This window comes from Bombyx mandarina, chromosome 19 (genome assembly GCF_030267445.1).
Source record: "Bombyx mandarina strain Sakado chromosome 19, ASM3026744v2".
Lineage (NCBI taxonomy): Eukaryota > Metazoa > Arthropoda > Insecta > Lepidoptera > Bombycidae > Bombyx > Bombyx mandarina.
In genome coordinates this window covers 3776515-3789326 of record NC_143225.1, presented here as the reverse complement: position 1 = coordinate 3789326, position 12812 = coordinate 3776515, and the positions used below count along the sequence as shown (strand labels likewise).

The window sequence follows — 12812 nt, the reverse complement described above, 5'->3', positions numbered from 1 at the left end:
TAGAGGCAAAAGTTCATACAAATAACATCTTTGAGGCCTTGAAATTCCAGTATTTTATAGCAAAGTTTTACCACAGCCTATCATTTTTTAATATCGCGTCGTAAAACCATCAAAATTCTCGGAACCGTCCTTTATACCTAGTCAGGTCATAAGTATTGTCACACAGTAAAAACTGTTCTTTTAGAATGCTGGCCACAAAAAAGTTTATTGAATTCGAATCTCGAATTGTTCGTGAAAATAAAAATGTATACTTTTAGAATTTTTACTCATTTTTAAATATGGAGTGGACGCTTAAAGAAGACCGTGTTGCAGTTATTGCGTTGCATCGTTGCGGTTACGCGCCAATTCAAATTTTTAACATACTGAAAATTTTGAATATAACCAAAAGATTCGTTTATCGTACCATCAAACGATACAATGAAGACTCTAGTGTAGATGAGAGGTCAAGAAGTGGTCGCCCTCGGTCTGTTAGGACTCCAGCAGTGATAAAAGCTGTGAAGGCGCGAATTCAAAGAAATCCCAAACGTAAGCAGAAACTGTTGGCCCTTCAGATGGGGTTAAGCAGAACCACGGTGAAAAGGGTGTTAAATGAAGACTTAGGGCTTCGGGCATATGGAAGAAAAACAAGACATCGTTTGAATGCTCGTCTAATGGACCTGAGACTGAAGAGATGCCGCGCTTTGTTGAAGCGGTACGCGGGAAAAAAATATCGGGAAATTCTTTTTTCGGATGAAAAAATTTTTACCGTAGAAGAGAGCTACAACAAACAAAATGATAAGGTGTACGCACACAGTAGTGAAGAAGCGAGCAACCGTATTCCGCGTGTCCAACGAGGTCATTTTCCATCCTCGCTCATGGTATGGTTGGGAGTTTCTTATTGGGGCTTAACAGAGGTACATTTTTATGAGAAAGGTGTAAAAACGAATGCAGTTGTGTATCAAAATACAGTCCTGACGAACCTTGTGGAACCTGTTTCTCATACCATGTTCAATAACAGGCACTGGGTATTCCAACAAGATTCGGAGCCAGCTCATAGAGCGAAGAGCACACAAGACTGGCTGGCGGCGCGTGAAATCGACTTCATCCGGCACGAAGACTGGCCCTCCTCCAGTCCAGATTTGAATCCGTTAGATTACAAGATATGGCAACACTTGGAGGCAAAGGCGTGCTCAAAGCCTCATCCCAATTTGGAGTCACTCAAGACATCCTTGATTAAGGCAGATTATTGACATGGACCTCGTTCGTGCTGCGATAGACGACTGGCCGCGCAGATTGAAGGCCTGTATTCCAAATCACGGAGGTCATTTTGAATAAACTTTAGTGTCATAAGAATCTATGTTTTGTTAAGTTCATTTTGGTATATGAATGGTTACATAATGAATAAACTTGTTTCAATTATTTTACATTAAACATGTGACAGAATTTATGACCTGACTAGGTATACTTGACGCTCTGCTGCGTCGTTGAAAAAAAAAAGGCATACTTTGCAGAAACCATAACTAATAACAGTTACCGCGCGAAGGTAGTCTATGGGAATAGTAAAGCTTCGAACAATAGTAAAACTACCTGTGTCTGAGTCAACTCCACGCTCGAATGACCAATTGTTGAATAAAAGCCTGAGTGCTCATTCGTTCGCGTCACCTGAGCGCGCGCGCACGTCTCAAAATACGTGTAAAACAAATTCAACATCAATAAATCGCAAAACGATTAGTGGATTGTAATATTTGTAATAAAAGTTCATTAAAAACGATTCTTTTTGTGTGTGTGTGTGTGTTGCGTTTGCGCGAGTGTAAAATGGTGCGCACGTTGAAAGTGGTCGGGTGTTTCAGAATGCCCAAACGTGCCAAAGTTGAACCGGCTCCAAGCGGCGAAGGAATATTCACTATTGATATGTCATCAACGAGCACTTTGGATGTAGCCGTGAGTTCTTAAATCGTATAAAAACTCGAATCGATCAGGCTGTTTTGGCGAAACGTTTTTAAGTAGGGTGACCATGCTGTGGTGTGTTAATTTCGAATGTAAACAAACGTTGAATGTAAACATGCAAAAGTAGTTAAGGCATTGGTTTGCATTTCTTTGTCGAGGTCAAGGTCGAAAACTGTGCGGAAAAGGGTCGAAAAGATTACCTACAAACCTTCTTTGATCATAATATTATGTAGAATTATGTCATTAACGCAAATTATCGTGTAAACTGGAATAGTGGAGCTAAGGGAGATGATGAATAAATATATTTAATTCACCCAATAAGATTATAGGTACATATGTATATTATGTTCTTAATCGCAGCAATGGATTGGTTTTGACCTTTATAATGTAGATGTCTATATAGCAATACCTATCTCATTTGAGGTCGTCTGCAAGGCTGTCATAAACTAGTGGTATTAACAAAAATTGCAATAAGAATTATTGTAGTTTGATTGCAAATACCTTTAAGGCATTCCAAAATATAAACATAACATTTAGTTGTTATAAAATTTCAAACGGAGAAACAAATTAATAAAAAATGATATCTCAAATGAGCAATATTTAAAATTCCCACGGGATTTCCTGTTCGACGAATGACAAACGAAACCTAAGTAAGCTGACACATAGATTTTAAGTGTCCAAAGTAAGAATAAACAGAAAATCCAAGTTTCCTTAAGTGTGGGCATTAAAAATCATTTGCGATTGTTAGACGTTGACCAGAAGTGTAGAGATGTTTGTCTAAAATATATTATACTATTTGATTCAATTATATTAAAATCGGGCCATGGGTCGAACCTTCTACGTGTTTCCCACGCCTAGGGGGCGTTCGGGGCATGTGGGACTGGTCCGCGACTGCGAAACCCCGGGCCCAAGGATGTTTTCAGGACCTCCGAACGGAGCCTCCGAGGCGAGTCGAAGGTTCTTAAATATCAGCCGTCTCAGTACGGCAGACCGTCGGGCCGCCCAGACGGTGCCGTTGGTATCCCGGAATACCCCGCTCGACCAGAACTAGCCGGTCGGATCAGAACGCGATACATCGCCAACCGGTTGCTCTTTTTTATGTTGAAAATATTATTCCTTGGCAGCGTGCCGCGTGGCCTCGACCCCCTCAGATCGGGTAGCACGGGTATTTGCAAGTCTTTTTAGCAAAAGCCTTTTTTTTCATTAAGGATTACTGGTGCCCCGGAGTCCTTTCCAGTTTCACCAGGACAGGTGGGCGAACGAAGGCTCAGCCAGAAGGGGTGGAATTTGCTAAAAGCTGCATATAAAAACCTTGTGCTTAGTGGTGGTAGGGCGTATTGTACGATCGCTCAGGTAAATACCACCTCCTATCTATTTCCAACGCAATGCAAAATTTGTATGGAGTTGGAGAGCGTCCCTCCTACGTTCAAATGTAGGTTTGACTTAATTTCACGTGATCGAGAAGTTAAAAAACTCTCACTAAGCACAATGAAGTCTCAATGCGGGTGGCGGAATCCACTTGTGTTACCACTCAAAGCCAGATGGGCCTCAAATACGATCCCTCATCTACGTTATAAAAAATACAAAACTCACTCAATGTCGGAAAAAAACGAATTTGATTCCCACGTGCATTCTAAAACAAATCCTTACGATTGATATTCTAAGTGCTATGAGCATATTTTAATACGAATTATAAGTGACTTGAAGTAGATTTACAAAGATACAGTAAATGTTCATACAGTATGATTCAATGTATGATTATACTGTTGACTCCATTCGATTAATTATAGGTAGGTGTTACCGATCATAATAATGTATCATCATCGTATTGCAGAATTGCACGCATTTCTGATTAGCTGTATGCTCGATTTTTTTTCCTACCTATTCTAGTAACCTCGTGGGGTTATTCTAGATTCATCGAGCTAGTAGGTGACCTCACGGGGCTCAAACCGGTAGTGTTGCTTACACTGACCCTAGCAAGAGCAGTACTTCGCAGAATCTACCACCGGATCGGAAACGCGACCCACTGAGATCCGGTGAGAAACTCAGTGGGCTGTGCTATGGGTTAATTTACTTGACGAGTCTTTCGTCGCAAGCGACGGGTTCGGCAAGGACGGCGACCGGGCTTGTTCGAAGCTTCGCTAGCGTGGACTATATTTATTATTATCAAATATAACCTACATTTGTCCCATGCTTCAAATAACCTTCGGAGTTCCGTAAAAATCTGTTCAATGTTTTGGAAGTGAAAACGTAGCAAATTGACACATTGGCTTTCGTATCAATAAGATTATTAGTTATGCAACTTTGTTATGTAACTAAATATGCAACAGTAAAGAATAAATTAAAGAAATATTTAAAAGACGATTATGTTAACCCCCGCGATCAGCGTATTGTTACAGAAGACGGGTAACCAAACAGACAAAAAACATCGCTGTTTTATGGTCCATTATTGATCTTTAGTGACCTCCAGTCTACTTATTTTACTCTTAACTACTTCTTCTATCTATAGACTCTTCGGATTCTACAGTTTTATTTTATGTATCGTTTAGAAAACACTACATTAATATTCGTTTCTTTTATTCAATTAAAAGTATGTAAAACTTTAGGTCATTTTGAATATTCATATTGCATAGATTTTACTGTATTCATAATTAAATTATCGACCCAGGCAACGGAGCAACGTAAAGTCCCCGTCGTTCTAAGCACCTCATATCGGATCCTCCTGATCGTTTCTTAGTGCTTTTAGGCTCTCCAAGACCCAGTCCAGACCCAGACCGTCTAACCCAAAGATACAACTCACCGAGTTTCTCGCCGGATCTTCGCAGCCTCTTGCCGGTGGTAGGACATCTTGAGTCCGCACGGGTAGGTATCACCACCCTGCCTATTTCTACCGTGAATCAGTAATACGTTTCGGTTTGAAAGGCAGGGCAGCCGTTGTACTGTTAAAACTGAGAACTTAGAACTTACTTCTCGAGGTAGGTGGCGGTATTTACGTCTAATTATTACGTCTATGGGCTCCGGTAGCCACTTAACACCAGGTGGGCTATGAGCTCGCCCACCCGCCTAAGCAATAAAAAAAAAGTGAGTCTCAATTCCGATGCGCTAGTAGATTCAGTGAAGCACTGTTCTTGCTAGGGTCAGTATTAGTAATTTATCTCAGGTTGAGCCCCGTGAGCTTACCTACCGGTCCGCGTAGTTGGAATAGTCCCTTAGGCTACCAACGAATAGGTAAGGGAAAAAAAATCGGACTGCATCGAATCAAAACGTCAGAGTATTTAATTAATAGTTAATTAATGAAAGCGTGAAACTAATAATTGTGATGTATTTATAATAGGTTTTATATAATTATCAATGTTAACTGGTGTAAAATGATTAATTAGGCAACATTGTCAATTTAGTATAGTTAGCTGTGGTGTATAGTTATATTTGTTAACCTCAGCATTCTGGTTAACAATTACAAAATATGATTCTAAGCAAAAAAAGAAGGTAAGGTAAGTAGAAAACGATTTCTTCAAAAGAGTAATAACAATGATGGTATGTTCAGTGCTAACATTCATGAAATTCTTATGAGAAGCCTTTGTTGTGTCACGTGTAGCCTAGATAAAATGGAGCGGAAATTTTCTGTGACCAAATACCATTGTAAGTATCAGAAAAAAAACTCATAAAATTTGTACAGATGGTACAGTATACTAGCGACTTTCTGGGTTTTATGTGCTGGCAACACCGAAATCTACTAATTTATAACAAGTGTTTTATTACACCTGTTGTATTACGTTAAATTTTCTGGAAGATAATTTGTAAAGTTCTCATCGTCAACAAAATCTCGCGAACTTATTTCTTCTAAAGATCAAAAGACGAGTGAATTTTTCTAATTATGAATACTGCAATTAATCAAAGTTCCTTCGTCTTTAGTGTACGCTTAATACTAAACTTAATACCTAGTAATACCTAATACGCTTAATACCAAAATATTATCTACACTGATATTGTAAATCTGAAACTTTGGATGTATGTTATTCAAACACGACAAAAAAGGACACCAATTTCAATGAAAATTGGCACGAAGATGGTTTGTGCGAAAGAACTAAAGACTCATATAGTATCGTATCGTGTAAAACAACGTATTGTACCATTAGCATTTTTTTTTAATTATTACTTTTTATCTACATAATTAATTATTTAATAAAATTAAGTATTAATGAGTGAGATATAAAAGTGCCAAATATTTTCTAAAATTCATGTTGTGAATTTATTAAAGACTAGCTGAGTCCCGCGATGTTGCCCGCGGTTATTGTCGTACCGCTGGTGACGCCGCAAGGCGAAGCTAGTCTAAAAAAAGTAGCTTTGTTTTGGTGTATGTACCGTATATATATTCATATTATGCATGTAATAAAAAGCGGTTATATTTCAATATTACAAACAGGCACTTTACACAGGCCAATTTTATTTATATGTAGGTATAGATTGTACGATTGCGATTAAAAATTCCAACGCTGGGTTTTGTATGAACGGGATTGACCATAAAGTTTCGATGAGTACGTAACCTTTCGTTGTTCATAACAATGAACCGATACGGAGCATTGTTAAATGAACAAAAATCGAAACAGTTATTTCGATATTTAAATTTTTGCTTCACAAATGCTTCACCTTCGCTGCAAATGCTGCAATATCAACTCTTAATTAGTGGCGTTAATTACATATTACCTTTATTCGCTTTGGTTCGCCTATATTTTGTTTTTTATACCGGATCTTACTACATTTACGATTTATGGTGTACTTTAAATAAGGATGTTATGATTTCATTGGAGATAAATTTGTTCGTTCCTTGAACTCCTTTAAATGTACTGTTATCCCGGAATCAACAGGAGGGGCCAAATTAAAAAAAAAAAAAACGAGACTCAAGAATTTTATTTTCAGCCTAATCATAATTAATTAATCAGGTCTCCGAACGTCCTGAAGACATGGTCACACTACATGTTTTTTGGTATGCGGGAACTTAATGATTAGTTTTATTTATTTCGTTCTTAAGTGAGGTTAAGTTTTATATTGCATTAACTAGGTTACGTAATTTGCGTGGTTAAGTTTGGAAGGTCCTCAGTGTACTCGCATCAAATGATTCAAATATAAACAGATTAAAATCGTGAGGGAGATGCATTTTTTAAATCAGCAAACACGTCTTCAAGAACCAATTTCACGATTTTTCATCGTCATTTGCATAAGCCGTACTGGTACTTATCGCCTTCAAAGACAGACTAGCATACGACCTTGTGTAGTGAAGTGTGCAGATATAGCATGATGGTGGGCGGTATTTATATTGTTATGTCCATGGACTAACGTAACCATTTAACAGCAGATGAGCCGAAAGTCAGTCTGCCCATATACAGCAAGAAATGTTTATTGTTATAGACGAGTGGGCGAGTTCAATTTGCTACCTAGTGTTAAGTGGTTACCGGAGCCCATGGTCATGTAAATACCGTGACCGAGCTTGAGACATGTCTCAGTTGTTATAGTACAAGGGCTGTACCCGCCCTTCAAACCGAAATTCATTACAACTTCACCGCAGAGATAGGCAGGATGGTGGCACCAATCATGTGGGCTTACCTACCAGTGAATGATTGAGCTACTGGTCACCCTTGATATCACAGATATATTGTTTTTCTGAATTTCATACAGTATGTACATTCGTGAATTACGTTAATGAGTGCATCGTCATAAAGAGTTCCCGGTCAGTTGCCAGTAAGCAGTTTGCGACCATTGTAGTCGAGCTAAAAACATTGTTAATATCTGTATTGGTACGTGCCCAATCCTCGAGCCGGTGATAACAAGGCACGCGTGATAACGCTAAGCCAAGAACGTTATTGTGCATTTTTCATTTGTCTTCTTAGTTTATTGTAGTCTATAATATTTAATATACTATTAATTTAATGCTATTAACGTTATTAATTCAATTAATAGCAACATAGGTAACTAATTATTTAGGTTATACGAGTAATTACAATTACTTTTACGATTTAATCTTGCATTATTCATTTTACATTATATGTATATTCTTTCTAAGGTTTCGAATATTTTACAATTTTCGTAGTTATGGACGTCCAAGTGAGATTAAGCCGTAAGAGTAATTTTAATTATGTCTAATAATCGCGAGAGACGAAAATACTTATTAGGCTATTTATTATTAGCGTTGAGTCAAGTGGGCTCTTACTGGAATACAATTGTCCTGCCCATTGTTGACGTGAAACGACAGATACGCAGGGTAGGAACGATGTTCACTATAACCCGCTGAGTTTCTCGCCGGAACTTCTATGGGTCGCGATTTCGGTCCGGTAGTACCTAGATTCTGTGAAGCACTGCTATAGCTAGGGCTCCTCCTCCTCCTTCAGTCGATCGCTGATTACTGAGCATCGTGATGCGCCCGCCTGTGACCTTTTTTTGTAATTTCTAGCCACTTATGTCGGTCAGTGGCACAGTGAAGTGCGTGGCTCAGTCTCATGTCCAGATGCTAATAATGATGCTAAGATCATCTAGGGCTAGTGTTAGCAAATTCTCTCAGGTTGAGCCCGTGAGCTCACCTACCCGGACAAGCATAGCTGGAATAGCCCCTTAGACTACCAGCGAATAGGTAGAAAAAAAAAAACTTAATGTCTATGCGCTCTGGGTGGACCTCGCTCTTTCGATTAAGAGCAATAAAAAATTACTATTAGTATTTAGTAGCATTATTTTAAGTAATCTAAAAACACTAACAACCAAACTAAATACGCAAAGTCCGACCGATGCGTGAATGGACATATTGTTACATAACTAAAAAATAATTCGAGTCACGTTTCGAATTAATTCATTATTAGACATTACTTTTAATGTGTACGCAATTATTTTATTGTAAATTAATAATCTATATGTGAATTGGTAAACTACACTTTTTTATTGCTTAATTGGGGGGACGAGCTCACAGCCCATCGGGTGTTAACTGTTTACTGGAGCCCATAGACATCTACAACGTAAATGCGCCACCCACTTTGAGGTAGAAGTTCTAAGGTCTCAAGTATAGTTACAACGGCTGCCCCACCCTTCAAACCGAAACGCATTATTGCTTCATTGCAGAAATAGGCAAGGTGATGGTACCTACCCGTGCGGACTCACATATTTACCGTCGCCCATGGACTTCAGCAATGCCAGGGGCAGAGCCAAGCCGCTGCCTACCGCTTAATACTCTCCACAAGCCTCGTTTGAAGAAGGACATGTCATAGCGCTCGGGAAACACCGTGGAGGGGAGCTCATTCCATAGCCGGATGGTACGTGGCAAAAAAGACCTCTGGAAACGCACTGTGGATGACCGCAGTGGCTCCAGGTAGTATGGATGAACTCTACTCCGGTGGCGGTATTCGGATAGATTATTTTTCTGTGTTGATAAACAATTTTTTTTTTGTATTTGTTGTACCGATATTCGAGCTTTATTGTTGTTAATCTAAAGTTTGCAAACATAACTTACAAGAAAACAATTCCAACGATGAAACAGCATCGAAATGTGTAAAAGAATGATTGCTGGGCTTATTGATATTAACGAAACCAGAAACGGGTATTATTCAAACAAAAAATTTAATATTTCAGATAGTCAGTGATTTTAAATTCGGAACTCAATTTAATTTTAGTTAAATTTAATTATTTTTACTAATTTTTAGTTAATTTAGTTAATAGTTAGTTTCAATTAGTTATTTGCCAATATGCTAATTGTATAATCGGTAAATTTTCGTGACCAATTCAAAGGTCTTTAAACTTGACTTCTAAAATGTTCTTGTTTGTATCATAACTAAAAGTTAGGATATTTATATGAATTATATGATGTTGCAATAATTTTTTGAAATAAATATACTCAATATTACCACTTAAAAGAATCGGCATAATACTCAGAGAATGCTCATTCCAATATTTATATCGAGAGGTGAAAGGGTATGTGATTTAAGCAACATTTTTTACAGGAGACCTATTTCAAGTTTAAAATTTAGAAAAAAATATCATAACAAAAGAAATCTTTCAGCTATTTCAATGGAGTAAACTTAATTGAAGTTCAATTAAAAACATCGAACTGTTGATGCTGATACCAAATAAAACGGACCTTTGCCACTCAGAACCTTTTTTTTTTTTTTAAATCTGCATAAACGGATAATGTTACGAAAATCAAATGCTGTAGTGCTGTGTGTGTACAATTACGTGTATGTATACACAGCACTACAGCATTGTATGAATGTGTGCATTATCGCTGTGCCAATATAAGCGTTGTTGCAATAGAGCTTTGTTGATACTTGAACTAAACAAAACGGTCTGGTAATTCTGTGGGTAATTCACTATCTTATCACGAATGTGTGCAGTACAATTTACGATAAAGCTTAATTAAAATGTTGGGCATTTGTAATCTTTTTTATTAAGCGACTGGACAGTTTCGGGCCCTCATGAGCTTGTACCGTCGTCCTACCAATGACGCAAATCTAGGTTCGGTTAATCGCTTTTATTGTCTAAAAATATCTTAGTTAATCAGTCAGGACACAGGCTTTTTAGAAAAGACATCATCGGATATCGATTGAGACACTTCTACGGTTTCATACTGTCTATTTTTAAGTCGTTAGTCAGATAATTTGGAAATTTGGGTCAGTCGGAATAAATCGTTTCCTATTTGGTATTTTCCTATGCGGCGGTATAAGGCAGCTTAGGCAGCTTATACGACTGCACATCATTTTTTTAACACGAAGCAATTGGGCTTTCCGGGTTGAAGGGTGCGGAAGCCTTTATCCAAACAATTGAGTTTTCGACCTCACGTATCGAGCTAGGTAACAGATTTTACGTTTTAAAGTACTAAGTTGCTCACACAAAAATTATGAGTAAACATTCCTTCCAACAAATCCTAACCGATGACGTTCTATGTGGGCAAATCGTTTTTTTTATAATTTACATCTACGCTTGTAGTTTTGTTAAAGTTTCACCCAAAACGACATAGAAAAGATCTTCTGTCGAGCGAGTGAACTTGCTTGATAGAACAGAAGTCCTAATGTCCAAATTCTGAACTAGATAAAAACTGTCGTTAGCGAGATTCATGTATCAATCAAATATTCTTCAATTTTTTGTTTTAATGATAGCTACCGTCTACAAATTGTATAACTAAAACTAATTTTTTGGCAATATCAATGCCAAAGGCGTTGGAGCCAAATTCTTTTAAAAAAACTAAATTTACGGCTTAATTCTCATTTACTATTTTCACTTTCTTATTGCACGACGTGCATGGGTTAGGCCTCCCACAAGATAGACCGACGACCTATTGAGGTTGAGATGCAGGTAGCGCAGGACCGATCTTTGTGGCGAGGCTTAGAGGAGGACTATGTCCAGTAGTGGCTGTCTGTAAGCTGATAGAATAGAATTCGTTACGAAATTTTTAAAACAGGAGCCACCGTAACAATAAAAAAGCACCATCAAAATGAAATAAAACACGTGGATTTACTAGAAGCCCAACTATTGAATGTTAAAGACTTAAATGACTATAAATTCTCGATTAGACATCGTCAATGGCCGGTCGTTAGTAAAATTACTTGCCCAACGGAATCCAATTAAGATTGGATAAAAATGAGGAAGTTAAATGTTTTATTATTTATTTCGTACAATAAATCGATTTTAAATAGCCCTACATTAACATTGAATAATAAAGACTTGTTTTTAGTTGGAATCTCAGGGTTTTTACTAATTTTGGGAACGGGTTTTTTATTTGATCCTCCGACAAAGCTGCGGGGTAGAAGTGTGAAGTTCACAAAGCATTTTCTTGTTCAATCGTCCACTGAAATGTCCGTCCCCTATGCCAAAGAACTAGCCATTCTTGGAAGATTCAGTAATGTCATTATTATTATTTTTCCCAGTAATTGCTGTAGGAACTCACGGCCCACGTGGTGGTAGCTACCAATTCCCATTGACATCGCAACGTGAGTGGACTAGCATCAGGAAGTTTAAGTCACAAGTGTATATTTTAGCCGATATCGCACCTTTCACTGCGAAATACTTTGCTCCAGAAATGGACAAGGTGGTTGGTCATTGACAGGATAGTAATTTCACAAATTATAAGTGTTGCGGGTTTGATTTGTATTACACGATGCTATTCTATCATCGCAGAAGTGTTTCGTGGGCATGTTCTAAATGTTTCAGTAGAAAGATTGATATCTTACTGGGGGGTTTGTATGAGTGACTTATTGTATATGTTACAAGGACTTCAACGGAAATCGGAACGTCGCGACGGTCGCATGTCTTTGTGTTTTCGAGCTGCTGATTGTTTTCAACCCAAAATTACATAAGTTCTAAGGTCTATTCTCACGAATTAAACGAAGTTAATCCAAATATATATTTTTTATTGCTTAAATGGGTGGACGAGCTCACATCCCACCTGGTTGTTAAGTGGTTACCGGACCCTATAGACATCTAGAACGTAAATGCGCCACCCACCTTGAGATATAAGTTCTAAGGTCTCAGTATAGTTACAACGGCTGCCCCACCCGGTTACGTAATTACGCATATTATAATTTTGCGGGTTTTGATTTTTATTACACGATGTTATTCCTTCGCCGTGGAACTCAACAGTGAACAATTGCTTAGTACGTATTTCATTAGAAAAATTGGTACCCGCCTGCGGGATTTGAAAACTGTTGCATCACTCAACACGAATCCACCGGACGTCTTATCCTTTAGGCGACGACGGCTTAAGTTTAATGCTTAAATTAAACTCAGCGTTTTGGACTATGACTACGTTATCCTTGATGATTGCTTAGAAGGAAATAAAGTGGCTTTATCGGAAATACCTGATCCGAGAGAGCTCTGGGATTCCTTTGTGCTTCGAGGCTTGAGAAATGTTTTGAATC

The 12812-nt window shown here is 38.1% G+C and overlaps 1 protein-coding gene across 1 annotated transcript in view; it reads left to right on the top strand.

Annotated features, from left to right (window-relative positions):
• The first annotated feature begins 1617 nt into the window (after positions 1-1617).
• LOC114239297 (phospholipid phosphatase 2) overlaps positions 1618-12812 on the top strand; it is a 124457-nt gene continuing 113262 nt past the window's right edge. Inside the window, exon 1 of the mRNA XM_028169441.2 lies at positions 1618-1920. Coding sequence (XP_028025242.2) covers positions 1795-1920 — 126 coding nt within the window. The 5' untranslated portion in view covers positions 1618-1794. The remainder of the gene's footprint in view (positions 1921-12812) is intronic.